Source organism: Podarcis raffonei, chromosome 11 (genome assembly GCF_027172205.1).
Source record: "Podarcis raffonei isolate rPodRaf1 chromosome 11, rPodRaf1.pri, whole genome shotgun sequence".
NCBI classification, from domain to species: Eukaryota; Metazoa; Chordata; class Lepidosauria; order Squamata; family Lacertidae; genus Podarcis; species Podarcis raffonei.
This window is the reverse complement of record NC_070612.1, coordinates 57,602,046-57,623,268: the sequence shown is the minus strand read 5'-3', so window position 1 is coordinate 57,623,268 and position 21,223 is coordinate 57,602,046. Positions and strand designations below refer to the sequence as shown.

General features: G+C 42.8%; 1 protein-coding gene across 1 annotated transcript; it reads right to left on the bottom strand.

The window, feature by feature from the left end:
- On the bottom strand, positions 1–20,481 carry LOC128423414 (fructose-1,6-bisphosphatase isozyme 2). Its single transcript, XM_053408530.1, has 7 exons — positions 20,151–20,481; positions 15,027–15,189; positions 14,505–14,597; positions 12,954–13,094; positions 11,934–12,071; positions 4,464–4,583; positions 1–411 (listed from the first exon to the last, which is right to left on the bottom strand). The coding sequence occupies exons 1-7, from the start codon at positions 20,321–20,323 to the stop codon at positions 214–216; spliced, it is 1,026 nt and encodes a 341-aa protein (XP_053264505.1). The 5' UTR covers positions 20,324–20,481; the 3' UTR covers positions 1–213.
- Positions 20,482–21,223: the final 742 nt, after the last annotated feature.

Here is a 21,223-nt window from a genome sequence, read left to right as displayed (position 1 = left end):
TTGGTTCACTAATCGCCATTCTGCAGGCTGCATTTTTATTTGTGTATCACAGAAACGGAGGTGAGGAGTGTCATATTTTGCATTAGCAGAAAATAAACCATTTTATTAAAAAAACACACACAAAAATGGCTTTTTCTATTGCTTGTCAGCAGGGTGGAATTTTTTCACTCTTAAGCATCACCCTCTTCCCAGTGTGCAGTGAAAAGAAGAAGATCACGAGGTGCTCTTTGCGTGTTTCTGCACGAAGCTCAGGTATTCTTGAACATCATCCGGAGAACCAACAACAAAAGGGACTCTTTGGTGAATGGACTCTGGCTTCACATCCAGCACAGCTTCTGTCCCGGTGGTAGCTACTCCTCCAGCCTGCTCTATGATGAAAGCGATGGGGTTGCACTCATAAAGAAGTCGGAGCTGTGGCAGAAGAGAAAATCCTTTATTCGGTTTAGGTGGTTGGTGGTAGTTTAGAAAGCAACCAGGGAACTTACTGTCAACTAAAACAGTTTTTCAAATTATAGATACTCTGTATATTACAATACAGTGGTACCTCGGGTTAAGTACTTAATTTGTTCCAGAGGTCCGTACTTAACTTGAAACTGTTCTTAACCTGAAGCACCACTTTAGCTAATGGGGCCTCCTGCTGCCGCCATGCCGCTGGAGCATGTTTTCTGTTCTCATCCTGAAGCAAAGTTCTTAACCTGAAGCACTATTTCTGGGTTAGCGGAGTCTGTAACCTGAAGCGTATGTAACCTGAGGTACCACTGTATCATTATTATTATTATTATTATTATTATTATTATTATTATTATTTATAAATACTACAATCCAGGCAACGTTAAGTACTTCTAAGTCCCATTTATTTCTGTTGGAGAAGAAAGAACTTGCCAAAATCACTTCCCTTATCTTGTCACTAGATAAGGGCCCCTCTCCCACTAGCTAGGAGCCTTAGGGTGGACAAAATTCCCATTGGAGACTTTTTTCTAAAGCTCCCAGCTCCACCAGAGTGGAATTTACATACTATTAGGCTATTTTTTTCCATATGGAATACATTCTACCCTGGCATCCCAGCTTATTTATCCATTCTCGGACTCTTCCAAACTACTGTAACTTCTTGTTGCTAACTTAACAATGGCTCCTGCAGCTCTCTTAACTGCCCAGGAATCTGAAACTGCTTGTGTTCTCTTCAGGAATAGGTGGGCAAAAGGCCATGTTCCATCATGTACTGTTTCCCTTTGTACTCTGCATTATTTGACAAAGCAGTTTGCAGAGGTTAAAGGCATGTGACACAAACATGCGTCTGTGCCCAGAAATGTACAATACGGGCTGCATTTCATAGTACAAGAGTACAGCCGGTCAAGTCATTCTCTGCCAGTTCAACCATGGCATCCTTCCTCTCCCTCCTGGCCACAAAACATTTTGTGCACTAACCAATTGTTTCTTACAGAATCGCTAATCTTGTATAACCCTAATTCAGTCCACAACTAACTTATAAAATTTCTTAGGTAAAGGTAAAGGTACCCCTGCCCGTACAGGCCAGTCTTGCCAGACTCTAGGGTTGTGCGCTCATCTCACTCTATAGGCCGGGAGCCAGCGCTGTCTGCAGACACTTCCGGGTCACGTGGCCAGCGTGACAAAGCTGCATCTGGCGAGCCAGCGCAGCACACGGAACGCCGTTTACCTTCCCGCTGGTAAGCGGTCCCTATTTATCCACTTGCACCCGAAGGTGCTTTCGAACTGCTAGGTTGGCAGGCACTGGAACCGAACGACGGGAGCGCACCCCGCCGCGGGGATTCGAACTGCCGACCTTTCGATTGGCAAGTCCTAGGCGCTGAGGCTTTAACCCACAGCGCCACCCGTGTCCTGCATAAAATTTCTTAGTACTGAGCATTCTGCTACTGAAATTCAATCAGTGGAACTAACAAGTCCAACCACTATTTCGGAATGAGAAAACCGTTGAATTCATCACTGTGAGAAGTGAGGTTACAGGGAACCAGGCAGAGGGCCTTCTTGGTAGTGGCGCCTGCCCTGTGGAACGCCCTCCCAGCAGATGACATCTATTTTACTTTTACCTATTTTACTTTTAAAAGACAACTGTTTAGGGAAATTTTTAATGTCTGATGCTGTATTGTTTTTAATATTCGATTGGAAGCCACCCAGAGTGGCTGGGGAAACCCAGCCAGATGGGCTGGGTATAAATAATAAATTATTATTATTATTATTATTATTATTATTATTATTATTATTATTATTATTATTCATTGGGGCTTTGCTGTGGTTGTGGAACACACACAGCAGGCTGGCTGGGGTTACAGGCTGAGGTGCAATCTTTTAGGCTTAGGCAAAGTAATTTCCAGCAAAGAAATGAGAGCCAGTGTGGTGTAGTGGTTAAGAGTGGTAGACTGGTAATCTGGTGAAGCGGGTTCGCTTCCCTGCTCCTCCACATGCAGCTGTTGGGTGACCATGGGCTAGTTACACTTCTCTGAAGTCTCTCCGCCCCACTTACCTCACAGAGTGTTTGTTGTGGGGGAGGAAGGGAAAGGAGAATGTTAGCCGCTTTGAGACTCTTTAGAGTAGTGATAAAGCGGGATCTCAAATCCAAACTCCTCTTCCTTGTAATTTTGCTCACTAATGAACTGCATGGCAGGGCTAAAGTATTTGGTGGGGAGGGCAAACTTTACCAGAGCCCACCCTCTTACAATGCCAGGGAGAAGTGAATTGATGCTAAATTGGATATTCAACTTAAGGATATTAACAGAAATATTTATGTGCTGTATTTATGTGCCTATTTTCCAGATCTTGTGAGATTCACTGGAGCCAATCAGAAGCTGCATTAGAGCAGAACCAGCAGTATTCTAAACAGTGCACTGATGGCCTTTCTCAAGAACACAAAGATCATACTAATAGTCTGAGAGAGATCAAGTTGGGCTTCCCTAAGCAGTGACATGATCTCTCAGGAACTACCAGTCCCAGAACTCTTTGTACAGAGACAAGAGGAAGGGATGTCTGAAGCCAGGGGTGGACATTAATCAAAGACATTGATCCCAGGGACACAGTGAGACAATGCTACTGATAGGATTTAAAGGCACAAAAAATATGTGAGTAAATCACTAGTTCACACATATGCAGCAAAAACAGTTAAGCCACCTAGCTATTTTATTCATCAAATGCTATCTGAAAGAGAAGTTTGCTTTTGGAAAGAATTAATGATTTTGCAATGGAAAAGTCTATAATAAAAACAAAGATTTACAGTGATTTGGTCTATTTATAAAATGTTTGCTGCATTGGTGCATCAGATTTTTAAAAAACCCTTGAAGATAAAGCCAACTCTAAAATTACAAAGTACTCAGGAAGCTCTATAGAACTATTCTTCAAACCAGATGTAAAAAATAATAATGGGAAGCATGCTGGGTAGAAAAGCCCCAGTGGGCATCATGTTGTAATTTCAGAAATGTAGAAGATTGTAGCACTAAAAAACAAAGCTTTATTGCATAACACATGAGATTCTATGAATGGTATTGCCATATATGCATTGGAAAGGGCCCATATTACAACTTTGTATTAGGTCTCCAAAAATGATGCATGAGCCCTTATTATGTCACTTGGCTTGCAAGTAACAATACAATGCAATACAATCAAATGTATGTTTACTCAGAGGTACGGTCCAAGTATGTTTAAGATTGTGTATTTGCTCTGTTTTTCACCAGAGGAAAACCCTACGATCATTCAGCAGATAAGCCAATAGGATTTCCTGAGCAGAAATACTTGTGGTTGAATCTGCATTGCCACCCCTGACATATTTTGAAAACTGAGGACTCGGAGAAAGTGTACTGTAATCAAATGAAATAGGCTCACAAATATATAATTTTGCCTATTTTCTTAATCCCTTCGGGATCCTGAGAGATCTGTGGGCAACCCAGTCACGTGGGCGGCATATAAATTATATTATTATATAACATATTATTATAAAAGGTAAAGGTACCCCTGCCCGTACGGGCCAGTCTTGACAGACTCTAGAGTTGTGCGCCCATCTCACTCAAGAGGCCGGGGGCCAGCGCTGTCCGCAGACACTTCCGGGTCACGTGGCCAGCGTGACATCGCTACTCTGGCGAGCCAGAGCCGCACACGGAAACGCCGTTTACCTTCCCGCTAGTAAGCGGTCCCTATTTATCTACTTGCACCCGGGGGTGCTTTCGAACTTCTAGGTTGGCAGGCGCTGGGACCGAGCAACGGGAGCGCACCCCGCCGCGGGGATTCGAACCGCCAACCTTTCGATCGGCAAGCCCTAGGCGCTGAGGCTTTTACCCACAGCGCCACCCGCGTCCCACATATTATTATAGCATACTATTATTATCCACAAAAGCTCATGCCATGATGCCATGATAAATGTGTTATTCTTTGAGGTGCCACAAAACTCTTTTATTGTTTCAATATAATTATACACCGAGTATGGGATGAGAAAAAGTTACCTTTCCTTTTGGACTCTTCTGGTTAGCTGGATACAAAAAGATCCCACCATACACCAGGGTGCGATGAACATCAGCTACCATGGAGCCCACATATCTGGCTCCATAAGGAGAAACACCTTCCTGTGGAACAGAGGGGTAGATATATTGGCCAGTGTCTGCACACATTGATTTGCAATGGAAAAGGTGAAACCAGGTGGAGGAAAACCATGCAAGGAACACCTGTCCACAAAAATACTATTGCTCACATGAAATGATGATTTGGGCTTAGATTGGTTAGATATTAAGGATTGCTAAATCCTTGATCAAATATGGGACTTTTGCTTTTAACACCAACAAAGACACTGCCCAGGTGTGGGGAACCTTTGCCCTCCACGTGCTGCTGAACATTGGCCATCCTTGCTGGACTGATGGGATTTGTAGTTCAGCAACACTTGGAGGGCCAGGGGTTCCCCACACCTGATATAGTTGTTGCTCTTTCACCAGTTAATCTCATGTTATCCCCGTCTGCTGTAGGACAGAAATATAATCTTGCAGGCAAAGGCTGTGGGTGGATAACAGTATCAGTGGAGGATCAGGATAGAAGCCAAATGGTCATGTTTCATTGATTTCCCTTTCAGATGACAAAGGGAATTGATGCTACCTGACAAACTTGGAAGGATTCAATGTTCTTTTCCTGAAAAAGCAATAGTGTGAATTATCATAACTGGCGTAGTAACTTGTCTCCTTCTGCTTGGAATCCTAGAAGTGTATTGTTCTCTGTGATGCCACTCAATCAAACATTTCTTAAGTGCTTCTAATAGGAGTCATCTACCCACATTTTGTGGGGTAGATTCCACAACATGAGAAAGCTTCTTGGTTCCATCTGTTGTGCTCTTGCTTAAAACCAAGAAAGTACTGTTACTTGTTCTCAGCTTTTAAGTCCCTGGCTTTGCACCTGCATTTTAAGGAGGAAGTGCCAGCCATAAAACTCAAAAGAAATGATTCTGCAGTGAGCAGCAGAGCAGCATGTTCCGCTTCCCTTCATAGATACCAGTCTCCTATAAGTCAGCAACATACACAGCTGTTACAAGAGGCTTCAAAGGTTATTTGAGATATTGGGGTTACAGGGACATCTGATGGAGTTTCAATTCCTTTAATGGCTTCTTGCATAGGAAACATTCTTTTTTGGCCATAAGACTTCCCCAGCAGCACCTGGGAACCATTTTTACTTTTAAAAGACGAAACTCTTACAATGGGGGGCCAAGAGAGCAGCCAGACATTTAAAGAATTTTGAAACTCAGCTCGGTGGCTTTCAGGCAGTGAATCCAGTAATTGTGATTCAGTGACCTCCTGCTTTTAAACTATTCATTAGCTTTGAGTACAGATTAATTACTTAAGCTGGACTGTGTGCTTGACACAGGGAAGATGGAAAATTCAGCCATGTGGCATGAAATTTTCAAGAAGTCCCAGTTCCAGAATTTTACATGGTGCTAGCCCCAATGAGAGGGACGAGGGTGGCACTGTGGGTTAAACCACAGAGCCTAGGACTTGCTGATCAGAAGGTTGGCGGTTCGAATCCCCGTGACGGGGTGAAAGCACATCAAAGTGCAAGTAGATAAATACCGTATTTTTTGCTCTATAAGACTCACTTTTTCCCTCCTAAAAAGTAAGGGGAAATGTGTGTGTGTGTTATGGAGCGAATGCAGGCTGCGCAGCTATCCCAGAAGCCAGCAAGAGGGACTGCTGCTTTTACCGCGTAGCGATCCCTCTTGCTGTTCTGGCTTCTGAGATTCAGATTTTTTTCCCCTTGTTTTCCTCCTCCAAAAACTAGGTGCGTCTTGTGGTCTGGTGCATCTTATAGAGCGAAAAACATGGTAGGTACCGCTCTGGCGGGAAGGTAAACGGCGTTTCTGTGCACTGCTCTGGTTCGACAGAAGTGGCTTAGTCATGCTGGCCACATGACCCAGAAGCTGTACGCCAGCTCCCTCGGCCAATAAAATGAGATGAGCGCCGCAACCCCAGAGTCGGCCACGAATGGACCAATGGTCAGGGGTCCATTTACCTTTATCTTTAGCCCCAATGAATAACTGGGGGTGATTCTCTCCTCCCCCACCCACCCCAGTGATTGATGCTTGAGCTGTCTGCAGCTCTAACGAAAACCACGCATCTGATCACCATGAACAGGAAGCCCTGTGATCATGATGATTGTGGAACAAGGAGAGTTGTCACCTGGTTTCCTGACCAAAGTTCTACAATAACTTTGCAATGAAATGTCTGGGAGAGCTGCATCTGTTTAACTCTGACATACTATGACTTACTGGGAGACGGACGGGTGGTGGCAAGGATGAGAGAAGGTAGCCATCCTATTGGCTACTTAGAGATTTTAAGGTTCTAACATTTCAAATAAATGCTTTCTCATATAGCTCAAATTCTAAATAGCACCATCTTAAACTGGTTTGTACAGGGTGTGTTTACATCTAGGTAAAGGAACCCCTGACCATTAGGTCCAGTTGTGGCCGACTCTGGGGTTGCGGCGCTCATCTCACTTTATTAGCCGAGGAAGCTGGCGTACAGCTTCCGGGTCATGTGGCCAGCATGACTAAGCCGCTTCTGGCGAACCAGAGCAGCACACGAAAACGCCGTTTACCTTCCTTCCGGAGTGATACCTATTTATCTACTTGCATTTTGACGGGCTTTCGAACTGCTAGGTTGGCAGGAGCAGGGACCGAGCAACGGGAGCTCACCCCGTCATGGGGATTCGAACCGCCGACCTTAGGTCGGCAAGTCCTAGGCTCTGTGGTTTAACCCACTGCGCCACCCGCGTCCCGTGTTTACGTCTACCTGCTTCATTTTGTTACTGGATATGAATTACGGCAGTTGAACTGATATTCATGAGAGCAAGTTAGGGAACACAACTGAACTATCATTGGATTCCGCAGTATGATTCCGTGTTTGAAATATAGGTAGCATGGTGACAGAGTGATGTCACTTTCTTGATTTGTTTTGTGCTTGCTCTTTTTGTTTGTTACAAATTGCACAAGCAGTTGGTTTTAAATGTCAGGTTTTCAGGTCATGTTCTGACGAATGTACCTGGAGTTTACAAAAATAAGACAGGATAAAACAAAGTGCCTACTCAACTGCTTACTTTTTGAAACCTGTGCCAAGCAGTTCGGGTTTCTACAAAATCAAACCCACTTCTCTGTTTCCAAGAAACTGTAAGTTACTGTAATGCATTACAGCACAAACAATATCCTTTCCAGTCTAAAGAGTGCTTATACATTTTGCATAAGGCTAATTTTACCTCAATCCATTCAGCTAGCAATGAAATCATTATGATCTCACTATGGGGGATGATGAAAGGAATTTATTTAAAGGGATACCCTCAGATTAGAATAAAAAGAACACCAAATTTACAAGGGCAATTGGAGGTCATGGTCTTGGAACCCCAATGACAGGTTCAGAGGTTAAGCTAAGCTATGGTTTAAGAAGTGTTTTGTGTACAAGTCACAGTGCAACTCACGCTTTTGTGTTTCCCAGTGCTTTCCACTGCTCTGGTGTGTGCCAGAAGAGAAAAATGGAAACATCTACTTTTTAAACTTTTAAAATAACCAGAAATCTCCTTTAAGTCCAAACTTCGGGAACCTATAGATTCTTAAGTTTGGACATGAGGCACTCTGGTTACTTTAAAACTTCAAAAGAAGCTTTTGATCTCCTTTGTCATGAGAAAAAGGAGGAGAAAGGAGCGGGGAGTGAATTAATGATTTTGATTTTGATTTTAATTAGGCCATAGACTATAGCAGGAAGGAAGGGAGAGTTCACAATTCTAAAGCTCACTATCTAAAAGTAAACTATGGCTTTGCATTACATCTGTCTTGACGACAGCAAACCTAGGTACGCTTAACTTGGAGGAAACCCAATTTAAAAATGTGAGACTTGCTTTCGAGTAAATATACTTAAGAGTTGGTTGTGTAAATTGACAATCCTATAGGAGAATCCTGCCCGTTGTTAAGTCCTGCTTTATGCTTGTTGATAGACTCTGCTGTGTTATTTTAGTAGCTTTTTGATTTTTCATGTTTTATTACTGCCTTGTTGACCAGCCTGAGATCCATGTAAGTGGAGGGCCATTAAGAAATCTAACCAACAAATAAATAAATAAATAAAAATTCAGTGTGACAAGCTTAGAAAATTGTTAACATATAGCTTTACTTGGTCATTTTTTGTGATGTCATTACCCAGTACAGAGTACCTACACCTCTTTATTTTTCTTTTATTTGTTGCACTGGCTTTAACACAATAGGTTATTTCATAAGTGGAATCAGGTAATACCTGTATTGAGTTTAGAGCATTCCAAAGAAAATATAGATGCAAAGAGCAGGAAGGGTGTCGTTGCTTCAGTACTTAGCCATTACAGTACTAGCAGGAAGTTTTCTACCATAGATCTTGAGTTATTTTGTATGACACATAAATATTATGTTAGTATTTGCTAGAGCAACACCAACATACCATTGATACTTGATACTAAGGAAATGCTGCTTAGTTCTTTTCTACCTAATTTTTTTATTTTAAATTGTGGTTCTTTAAGCACAAGGACAGCTCTGGGTTTTTGTGTTTTTTGGCCGGGGGGGGGGGGCTGCTCCATAAAAATCAGGGCTGTCCCTTGAGAACACTTGGGCTGGAGTCACATAAACTGCTATTTGCCTAACTGTTAATTTCTGCATGATATTTGAGCTTTCATATGATGTAAAAGCCAAAGCTGAAACTATAGTGGAATAGAACGCAAGTTTAGTACTGGTACCCAGTGCTTTTCTTCTACAAAAATGTTTAGGTGAACTCCCACTTTGACTCAAGAAAATCACCATTTTATAGTTCAAATTGGGAAAAATAAATACAGTAAATGGACAAAAGTGCAAAGATTCACAAAATGTTTAGGGGTATGCGTACCCCCCAGAAAAAAAGCACTGCTGATATCTATATTATTTACAAACAGGTTTTTTTCTCTGAAAGCAAATAACATGGAAGTGAGTCCTAAACTTGCACTACATCCCACTATGGTTCCAGAAGCAGTTTTTGCATGCTGTTGAAGCTCAAATCAAAGGGACACGGGTGGCGCTGTGGGTTAAACCACTGAGCCTAGGACTTGCCGATCAGAAGGTCGGCAGTTCGAATCCCCGTGATGGGGTGAGCTCCCGTCGCTTGGTCCCTGCTCCTGCCAACCTAGCAGTTCGAAAGCACGTCAAAGTGCAAGTAGATAAATAGGTACCGCTCCAGCGGGAAGGTGAACGGCGTTTCCCTGCGCTGCCCTGGTTCGCCAGAAGCGGCTTCGTCATGCTGGCCACATGACCTGGAAGCTGTACGCCGGCTCCCTCGGCCAATAAAGCGAGATGAGCGCCGCAACCCCAGAGTCAGTCACGACTGGACCTAATAGTCAGGGGTCCCTTTACCTTTAAAGCTCAACTATAATGCAGAACTTAACAGTTAGGGGAAAGCTGTGAATAAACAGCCATGTGCATGCAGACTTCCTGAGTACAGGCAGTTAACATTTTGCGCAGGGGTTCTGTTCCTGGCCCTCACACATGTTGGCAGAGCGAGCATAAGCCTGTTCTGCCCTCTTCTGGGTTCAAAAGGACCCGCACATCGGCAGTCATGTGTCAACTGGACACACACATAACAGTCACCATTTGTACTGGCATTTTCAGTGGCTTGAAGGCTGTGACTGTTTTGCTGCCTCACTCCTTTCCAGCTGAAGCTAAGTGAAGCTGCCTTTGTATAGGAATGTTTTAATCTCCACTAAGCACCTTACTCTTTCCTTTGCCTGCCCTTATCTGTCAGTGTGTCATGGGTCTTCATTTGCAGACACATCTTAAGAACTCTCAAATCAACAAATAGAACAACACTGACTTTTGTTCCCTTCTATTTAAAGTAGATTTGAGTGCAAATAACTGAGGCTTCTGATGCAGACTTCTTATGTTGCAAGCATCTTGAAATTTGCCCGTACCAAAGGGAACAACCAATGTTCTGACCTCTCTTGCTGCGATCCAGTTTGTCCCCAGTTAAAGTGCACCCTTTTAGCGTCAGTGAGAGATAAGGGAAGAGAATGTGGTCCTCTGGGAGAGATAGGAGCCACAAGCGTCTAACATGGTGCATTTATTTTACATAGATTGAGGAGCTTCGTTTGTTTGAATAGAGTCTAATAGCATATAGAGTGGTACCTCTGGTTACATACGCTTCAGCTTACATATGCTTCAGGTTACAGATGCCGCTAACCCAGAAATAGTGCTTCAGGTTAAGAACTTTGCTTCAGGATGAGAACAGAAATCGTGCTCTGGCAGCGCGGCAGCAGCAGGAGGCCCCATTAGCTAAAGTGGTGCGTCAGGTTAAGAACAGTTTCAGGTTAAGTACGGACCTCCGGAACGAATTAAGTACTCAACCTGAGGTACCACTGTACAGCTATTTCACTTGCAAAGTGAGTGCACTTTCTGCATTTTCATATTTCAAGGCTCTGACTTTGCAATTTAAATACACATGGTTCTATATTCGCTTCTGTGGTTTGGTGTCAACGTTGACTTGAATGTTTGACTCACCTAGTTCCCAAGGATAGGGAAATGTAACAACCTAGGTTACAGGAAGAGGAAGGGAAGCGCTGGGAAGTGCCTGGGACTGGTATAGGAAGGTATAGCCCAGGGGTCAGCAAGGTTTATCTTGCCTGGGCTGGATCAGTCCCACAGAGATCCCACCGTGGGCCGGATCACATGTGTGTGTGAGCGCGGCCCCCCGCTCAGACACAATTTTTGGTGTCTGCGCAGATGCGATTTTCGGCGCCGTGGAAGCGAGTCCCCACGCTGCGCTGGTTTAGTGCAGCACGCAAGCGGGAAACTCACTTCGGGGGTGGCTCGTGGGCCGGTAAAATGACCTCCACATGCCGCTTCCGGTCCATGGGCCTCAGGTTGCCGACCCCTGGTACAGCCAGATAGAGCAGAAGCAAGCAAGAAAGATGATACATTAAATTCATATGTGCTTTTAATGTATCTTGCCTTTTGCTTTAAAAATAACAGCCATGGAGGATCTAAATCAAGATTGCAACCTTCCCCCTGAATAATCCTGACCCCCCAAGCTTCCATTGGCACCAGTGCCACATTCCCTCTCAAAGGAAATAGCAATTGTTACGGTGTAGGATTTCCATGGTACTGGAAGATAAAATGTCATGGACGTATCTGGGGGGGGGGGAGCTCCATTTAAAATACTAAATTAACTGAGGTTCTGCCCCCCCCTGTAATGTCCTGTTACCCATTATCTCCCCTCAAAAAGCTCAACAACTTTTGGGGGCAATCTGCCAAAAAAAAGCTTAACAACAGTCAACAAAAAAACTAGCTATGCCCACGTAAAATGTATCCCAGCATAAACTGTGCTTTATGTATAATGATGATGAGATTTGCCCAGTTTCACAGACAGTAGTAGCACCCATGTTAGAGTTGCAATAAAACGGTATATTACCTCAGGAAATTTCTTCTTTTGTAAATACTCTGTCACTGAAGGATCAAAGTACTTGGCATAGCCCTCATTGAGGCTGTAGATTTTCCCTTTCTTCTTGATTTTTACGTCTTTTTCCACCAGAATGAACTCGCCGAGAGCCTGCAGAATAGTTAAAGGATGTCACGAGTAATAAATGCCTTGTGTTTACTTCCTTGACGTTCTGAGGCTTGTCCAGTTACGACCCTAATATACAGTTACATGCTCCCCACTTTTTCAAAGAGTAACAAGGCTTGGTTGCAATCCTAAATATACCTGCCAGGATATGAGACCAATGGAACACCCTTCCGAATAAACATGCATGGGATTGCAATATGAGTTCCTTTTCAAAAAGAGAGTCCAGGAAACTTACAGTGCATTTGTAATATTTGCTTTTTTGCTGTGGAAAAAGAGGGCTTTAAAGGGCGCTCAGATATCTCCTGACTTTCAACCGCCCTCACCCTTTCCGTTACTTTTTTTGCAGCTTGTTTGAAGCACCCATTAGATGAGACTTGAGCAGCATTTCTCTATCGAATTCTTCCTTCTCGCCGGTGACATAATTTACCATATTTTTCGCTCTATAAGACGCACCAGACCATAAGACACACCTATTTTTTGGAGGAGGAAAACAAGGGAAAAAATATTCTGAATCCCAGAAGCCAGAACAGCAAGAGGGATCGCTACGCAGCGAAAGCAGCAATCCCTCTTGCTGTTCTGGCTTCTGGGATAGCTGCGCAGCCTGCATTCGCTCCATAAGACGCACACACATTTCCCCTTACTTTTTAGGAGGGAAAAAGTGAGTCTTATAGAGCAAAAAATACGGTAGTTGTTCTTCTAGCTACCTAATAAGGGATTGCACTCCCATTACGATGATATTGTGATGCAAAGTGAGGGCAGGAAGCAATGCAATCACTCAAAATGAATGCTGAAAGGCTAGGGTGAATTTCACATGAGTACGAGAGGGCGGCAGAAAATAGTATTAGTAATGAATGTTTGCACAGGTACCGGATCCAGCATGAAGCAGTCCACTCCTTGCCCTGTGGAAAGAGCTACCAAGGTTGCACTCCCGTACAAGGCATAGCCAGCTGCGACGATGTTGCGCCCCGGCTGCAAGGCATCTTTCTCAGAAGGCTCGTCTTCTGATGTCTAAGGGGAAAGTGATGGTTGTACTCAAATCTCAAGTATTTTGCTGTTGTTATTAAAACGCATTTGAAGAAGAAGAAAAATAAAACCACAAATTCAAATAGGACTCTCTCCCAGTTATGGCGCACATTGTACAACAGGCCCTTGTGAAAGGTTTGTATCGACACCCGATATAACGAGATAGAGTTTGGGGGCATTTTTGTAAGAGGACCTCGAGTGATAATTCAGCGACAAACCACAAATAGAGAACCATAGGAGGGGCACATTCAGCAGTAGTTAAAAAATGGCAGTAAACGGACAGTGTTATTTTTATCTATCTATTTATTTCACTCTCCAATTGCTTCCCATGAATCATCCCACAGCAATTTAATAATAATAAAAACAGGAGCAAGGAAAGCCATTTCAAATCCAATATGTAGATAGGCTGGGATAAAAGACTTGTTGGAAAAGGAAGGTCTTCAATAGGTGCTAAAAAGAGTAAAGAGCGTGCCTGTCTGCTATGCAGTGGGAGGGAGTTCCAAAGGCTAGGTGCCACCACACTAAAGGCCCAATTCTTGCATTGTACAGAATGGATCGGCTGCTGTATGGGGTTTTGTACAGCAGTACTAACAGCTTGAACTTAGCCCAGTATCTAACTGGCAGCTAGCGGCAATAGAATATTCATCTAATGAAGCACTCTTGGAAACAATTCACAATGCTTCTGTACATGTTAAAATCTTTTTGTTGCTGTTCAAACTTCAGAATATTGTTAATAGTTCTAGCATTTTCCAGGGCACCTTAACTTCCAATCTTGCCACATGGCAAGCCCATTTTCTCACCTAATCATCTTGTGGTGATTTTTTTCTGAATCTTAGGAAATTAATATACGATCTGGAGCCAATCACTGCCTCTCAGCCAAACCAACCTCATAGGGCTATTGTTGGGATTCAAGTTCTAGGGGTAATTTTCTGCATCATTAGCATGGAGTTAGCAAGTATATGTATGGCATTTGCAAGGAAAACGATTTATTTGGATACCCACAACATAGCGAAGATAAAAAAATAAAAAATGCTGCCAAGTTACTAATGTCCTTAACAAATAATAATTAGAGAATCACCATATTTTTACATTCCATACCCCTATTAATAATGTTGTAGTATTGCTTTGAGACTTGAAGCTGCAATTCCATACCCACTTTCTGGGAATAAATTCTACCAAACTCCCATTTTTAAAAAATAGTTTTTATTAAAGTTTTTTGTGTGTTACAAAACAAATAAAGAGGGAAAGGTACATCCCTTGTCTCCACTTTCAAGTCATAGTCTATTTCACAATTTGCCTGCATTTAGTGATACACACTTATGTCATAGACATCATGCATTTAGGGGTGAGGAGGAAGAGGGCTGAACCCCCATTTTGTTCCATTTCTCAACTTACCTTCTTGTAAATAGCAAATATAGTTCCTATCGAAGCTAAGCAGTCTATGTTGGAGGAGCCATCCAGTGGATCAAAGCACACGACATATTTACCCTGAAAGAGGAGGGACGAATCAAATGAAAAGCAAATAAATAAAAATGTTTTCTCTCTCTTAATCTTTCAAATCTGGCTGGAGTACTACGCACTGAAACAATTTTGTATTATACTAAAATACGCTGGTATAACTTTCATGGCTTCACCACCTTCCCTAGAACCCTGTGAATTACAGTTTTCTGAGAGGCAGAGAACACTGCCTCAGAACTACCTCCACAAAACTACAATTCTGTACATTTCATGTACATATCACTTTATTCAGTTTAGTAATCACACAGACCCCATTGCTCAGTTTCCATTTATTAAATCTGTCTCTCTTTCAGGTAACCAAGCAAACGAGTTCTTTTCTCTTCAGAAATACAATTGTGCCATCTGCTGCTAAAAGGAGAGAACAGCCCCTTTTCCCAGTCAATCTGAATGTGTACCGACCCTCTTATCTTTTGGAGTAATAATAGCTTCTTTATTCTCCTCTGAGACCAGGACACATGTGCTGTAGGAGGACTGTAGCATGTTAATAACCAGAGAATTAGATAAAACATCAAGCTTCTTCTGTTCATCCCCAGTCACATTCACAGTGCCAGCTATTCCGAACCTATAGGAAAGGGCTTCGTTATTATAGTAAGGGAACACCAAAAAGTACACATTATACTGCAATACTGTTTTACATTATTTCCTTACTATTCCCTTTTACTTGACTTTCACACTGACATGACTCAAACTGTCCCTCATGTAATTGCCCCAGATTTATAAGGACTTCCCAAACCTTTTACTAGTGATAAATCTAAATTAAAACCTGTGTTGGAACTCATCTGTTCAGAAAACTCAGCTGGATGCTAGTTACAGCAATACACTATAGTTTTATTTTGCTTGACAGCCGGAGGATAATCCCCACGATACATGGGTGATCCTAATCTGTATTTGCACAACACCGTCAAGAGAGAATTACAATCATGATGCAATGGCTGTATGGACCTAATAGCACATGAATCAACTATCAGTGATAAAATATTCTCCTCATACCGCAGAAGAAAGCTTAAATAGAAGTTTCTATGCCCTTTCCTATGCACTCAGAGGACAGCCTTATTGATCTGATTTCGGGTAAGCATGCTTAGGACTTGAAGACTGACACATCGCCATTGATTCAGTGAGCTGAACCTGAGACTCTAAACACGATAACAATAGTTTGTGTGTGAGTGAGCAGAGACAATGCAATCTTAACAGATAAAAAAATATTGTGGGAGAGAAATGGAAGCAGAAAATATGGAGTAATAACAACAGTACAATAACAATTTGGCTGCATGACCAAATCTTCAACATGTATTCATTTCTCAAGAGATGTATCTACTTCCTTTCACAAGCTTCCAGCTTATGACTTCACTCTGCTCTAGTGTTTTCATGTCCATATTTTATTGTTTTATTTTTTAATTGTGAAATATGTTGTACCCTGCGCTGGAATAAAATTTTGAAGGGCAGCATACAGATTTCTAAAAACAAATAGATAATACTACTTCATTTGGAAGTGTTCATAATATTTTAGAGACAAGGAAGGGGTGGGCAAATGCCATTATAAATGTATGGCAGGGAAAGTGGATTCACACATGACTTGTTCACTTGAATGTCCCTAGCATATACAACTGTACAACTCTTTGAACTTTTGCAAACCCTGGGGAAATAGGGGTCATGATCACATGAAGTAAGCCCTGCAGGTGTTGGCTTTATGGCTCAACGTGCACACCTGTGTTGAGTTAGGTTTTAGCAATTCTGCTTCTCTTCACAAGGACTTATTTTGCTTCCTAGGACTACTAGGTCTTTGCTCTTCCACTGTAAGCTGCAAGCAAAATTGCCATTGACAATCCACAGTATTGAGTTCCTGTGTGTACATTCTACTCATGCTATGGATGGAGCAATTTGAAGCTCATCACACATTCGCTACAAACCCTGAGGTAGGTGCTGCTTTATTTATTTCATTGAATTTTTAATTATTACTAAACACCTCTGGCACACACACTTATGACTACTGTATAGCCTGAAAAGTATGTTAGCCATAATTAAAAAGTTGCTTTTAAAAGTTGGCTCATAAAATGGCTCCCATTGCAAATGTCATATAGATATTAAATAAAATATAGAGCCGGGGTGGTGTACAAACAAAACTGCAAGAGAGTTAGAATAGAATACAATTAAAAACAATGCAGAGCGATAATGTTGGGCTCATCCTAAAAGCTTAAACCACTGAATAGGCCTGTTTACAAATAATGAATATGTGTGGCTGATCTGTGATAGGTTCACTTTCCTGATACATCAGTGCCCATGTAAATAAATCACACTTTTAAAAAAACAGAAGAGTCGTGCTAAAGGTATGTAAACTTGTGGAGATTCTTTTACTATTTCCATTCTTGGGGGGCGGGGGAATCACAGATATTTTGCTGTCTGGTAAAAGATGCCAGACGCCTCACATGAACCAGACTCCCCATAGGTCCAGAACCATGAGGAGCAGGCAGAGCCCCCTAAATCCAGTGTTCTGGATCCCCCTGAGGGACCTCTAGGTCGATACCAGACATGGAACCCCTGGAGCTGTCAAAAGAGGAGGTAGAATAGGCCCTAGTCCTTGAAAGCACCGTGTCAACAACTTCAGGTAAAGGCCAAAGAGCACAATGTAATGTCTACAGACCCAGAGTTACTGGGTCTACTCAAGAGCAAGGAGTGCCTGATGGTCCTTCACTGTCAGCAGCTGTGGCTAGAGAGTGGCTTAGGAAGCCAGAGTATTTAAGACCTCATTCTGGAGTCTTCCTTTTGCAGGTTTCTGGTTCTTTATTTCTGCTTATAGTTCCCTTGCCTGGCTGAGCTCCCTGTGAGACTGAGATTGGGCCGGGGTTTTCTGACCTTGCTTCCGGATGCAGTGGTACCTCGGGTTAAGTACTTAATTCGTTCCTGAGGTCCGTTCTTAACCTGAAACTGTTCTCAACCTGAAGCACCACTTTAGCTAATGGGGCCTCCCGCTGCCACCGCACGATTTCTGTTCTCATCCTGAAGCAAAGTTCTTAACCCATGGTACTATTTCTGGGTTAGCGGAGTCTGTAACCTGAAGCGTATGTAACCTGAGGTACCACTGTAATGTTTTGGGCCTAGACTGATTCTCTGTGCTTGAGTTTGGCTTGTTTTTTAAGATTTATTTTTATTGAAGATTTTCTTGGTTTACAAAAGCTCATGCCTTTTTAGGTGGTACAGTCTTACTTACAAATAGTGAGACATTAGTGTTGAGTCCAGTATAAGATTGGGGGAAGAAGAGGGGGGTGAGGCTTATATTCTTTTCTTTAGTGTATGTTTGGGGTTTTGTGTCAGTGTCAATTAGGTAGGTTCTCTTTCTATTCATTTATTACATTTCCTTGGTAGTGAGAGGGATTGGGGGGCAGGGTGTGGTTGGCTGCAATGGGGTTCCTTTGCATTTGTGAGGCGGGGGCTTGTTGGGTCAGGTAAGCCAGATTGATTCATATGCTGTCGGTGGATTCTTGTTGCCTTGATGGGCTGTGTATGTGATAAAGGGGAGCCAAACTGGGGTGAAGGTGTCCTCTTTTATTTGTCCCTCTGTCAATTTCAGTTTATTGGTTAGCTTTTCTAGCAAGGTCATTTCCCAGACAGTTATGGTTCAGGCTTACTTCTGACAGGTGTCACGAATGTCTGGCTATGAGGCTTCTGTCTGCTGAGAGTAGGTGGGTTATAAGCTCTGTATAATATGAGCGGTCATTATGATCTTGGAAGGTGTTCAGCAGGGCCAGTTCTGGGGTGAGTTCTAATACCTGTTTAGTTATTTTGCATATCTCTTGTAGGACTGCTGTCCAGAAGGGTTGGATTTTAGGGCATTCCCGCCACATGTGGAGGTATGTTCATGTGGAAGTGCAGCCTCCCAACATCTTGGTGAGGTTCCTGGGTGTATCAGCTCCAGTTTCTGTGGTGTTAAGTACCATCTGTAGGTGAGTTTCAGAGTGAGTTCCCTTGAGTTTGGCTTGCTGAGATCATGCTGCATCTTGAATTCTTGGATATTTTTGTAAAAAGCTTTGTCCTCTTTGGACTGAGACCCTAGCTCCAGAGCAGGGGGTCGGCAAAGTTTTTGTGGCTTGGGCCGGTTCACGGTCCTGCAGACGCTGCGGTGAGCCAGAGTGTGCGCACACACACACACATGCACAAGCACTATTTCCAGCACTCCTCCTGGTGCAGAGGAGGCGTGCACAGCTTCCCATTGGTTGAAGGAACTTCCTGCAACCAATGGGAAGCCAACCAGCATCATGGAAGGCGGTCCCTGCTCTGTTCCATGCCGGTTTAGCACGGAGCATGGGAGCCGACCGAGTGGGCGGCGGGGGTCCATGGGCCGGTTAAACGACCCCCATGGGCCGCTTGTGGCCCATGGGCCTTAGGTTGCCAACCCCTGCTCTAGAGCATGACAGATGGAAGAATCACAGCTAAAACACAGGAACACAATGATAGGATAGGGTTCCCCTGGAATAAACGAAGGATGTCAATTCCACACAAAATTCCTAGTGGGGAAACTTCCATATATAATTGTTGCTGAACAAAAGCAAGGAACAGTTAAAATTACTGTGTAACAAAGATTCTCCTTGGCGGTATTTTTCCAGCCTAATGGGAGAGCCAACCAAACAAAACTAATAATCGGAGTATACTCTCTGAAAGATGTTTTTATACTAGCTTACATTTAACATTGTCATAATGTTAATTATAACTCTTTAACCAGAATGGATATATCCTTCAGATGTTGTTGGACTACAGTTCACGTCAGCACCAGCCAATGGTAATCTGCAATGATAGGAACTGTAGTCTAGCAACTGGAGTTAAGTACCACTGAACATAATGGGATATGCTTCTGAATAAAGATGTGTAATAACTGCATGTTTTGTATACTATTCTCTGAGGTTCTCACATTTTGTATAGTGCCACTTAGAGTTGTGGTGACAATTTCTTTTTTAAAATTTATGCATGAGATGAAGAAATGAGTCACTCGTTTTAATATGAATTTTATAAGAGTGGGTTTCTACACAATGGCCAAAGTGTACGTCCATGCTGAATGAAGACAGTGCCATTCCAATCACTTCAGACTGTGTAAATTCTGACTGCACCTTAAGCCAAATTAACTGCTTGACCTTCATGTTTGACCTTGATGGCAACAGAAATGGGGCACACAAGAAAAGCAGCCTATTCCCATTTCTTTAAAAGTAAATAGTAATACAGGTAATCACAGGTGCTGCCACCTCCATTATTAAAGCAGTCAGTAGTTAGCTGCAGTAATTAGTCTTAAAACTTTGACCAAACTAAAATCAGTGACCATTTGATTGTGGAGTTTCTGTAATTTAACATACACTGTGACTGCGATACTAGCCGCCTTTCATTCCAGGCACATGGAATTCCCATACTGCTATTCTGGCCATGCCATTTAGTTTAAAAGCTTCATGCTGTGTTTAAAAGAAGGAATTCCCAATGCCTTACGTACACACACCCTTTAATATTTAAAACAATTCTTATCCTCCCCAATTCTGTGCAACTCACATATGAGCAAGGCCTGCCTTCCGAACCGCTGAAGAGATGGCCTTTATGGCAGTGAGCATCGAGTTCAGCAGCTGGGTCAGTTCTCCTGTGGCTCCTTTAACCCGCCGTCCTTTCTCCATGACATATCGGTTAAGGGTTAACATGTCTGTTTCAAAGGGGCTTCTGTCCGACATCTTGGCTGGTGAAAAGGGTCTGTTTTCTTCACTAGAATTTAGCCGTTCCTTTGCACCCTCAGTGCTGCTGCTGTTCAGTGGCCGTTTTATTTTAAGAAGAAGCAGTTGGCTTGCATGCGAGAAGCGGTTTAGTAAAGGTTCCTGAGCCCATGTGACTTACAGGCTTGGAATAGATGGGCAGTACAACTCCTCTGAATTTTCCAGTCTGCAAGAGATCCTATTAATCTTAATCTTAACCTTCAATGCCAGCTAAAAAAAAAAGTTGGTTTGGCAAGCCTACCCAACTATGTAATCATGTACATTTGTTTTTCAAACTTATTTTAACTATATTTTGATAATTTTTTGTTTAGTGTTTTGTTGCATTTTTATTTGTATTTTAATGAATATTTTATACCATTTTATGTGAACTGCTTTGAATTCCCCCCTTGCTGTCCCCCTTCCCCTTAGATTTTTTCCTAGGTGATTTTTGTAAAAATTAAAAACAAAATTCTCAGAACAATAATTGTCCTTCTGATGGGAAAATGTCAGTGATAAACAGTAAAAAAAAAAAAAAGGTAAAGGACGACTGGGTTTGCAGTGCTCATCTTGCTTTCAGGCCGAGGGAGCCAGTGTTTATCCACAGACAGCTTTCCGGGTCATGTGGCCAGCATGACTAAACCGCCTCTGGCACAACGGAACACAGTGACAGAAACCAGAGCGCACAGAAATGCTGTTTACCTTCCTGCTGCAGCAATACCTATTTATCTACTTGCACTGGCGTGCTTTCAAACTGCTAAGTTGGCAGGAGTTGGGACAGAGCAACAGGAGCTCACCCCTCCGCAGGGATTCAAACCACCAGCCTTCTAATCGGCAAGCCCAAGAGGCTCAGTGGTTTAGATTACAGCGCCACCCACATCTTTA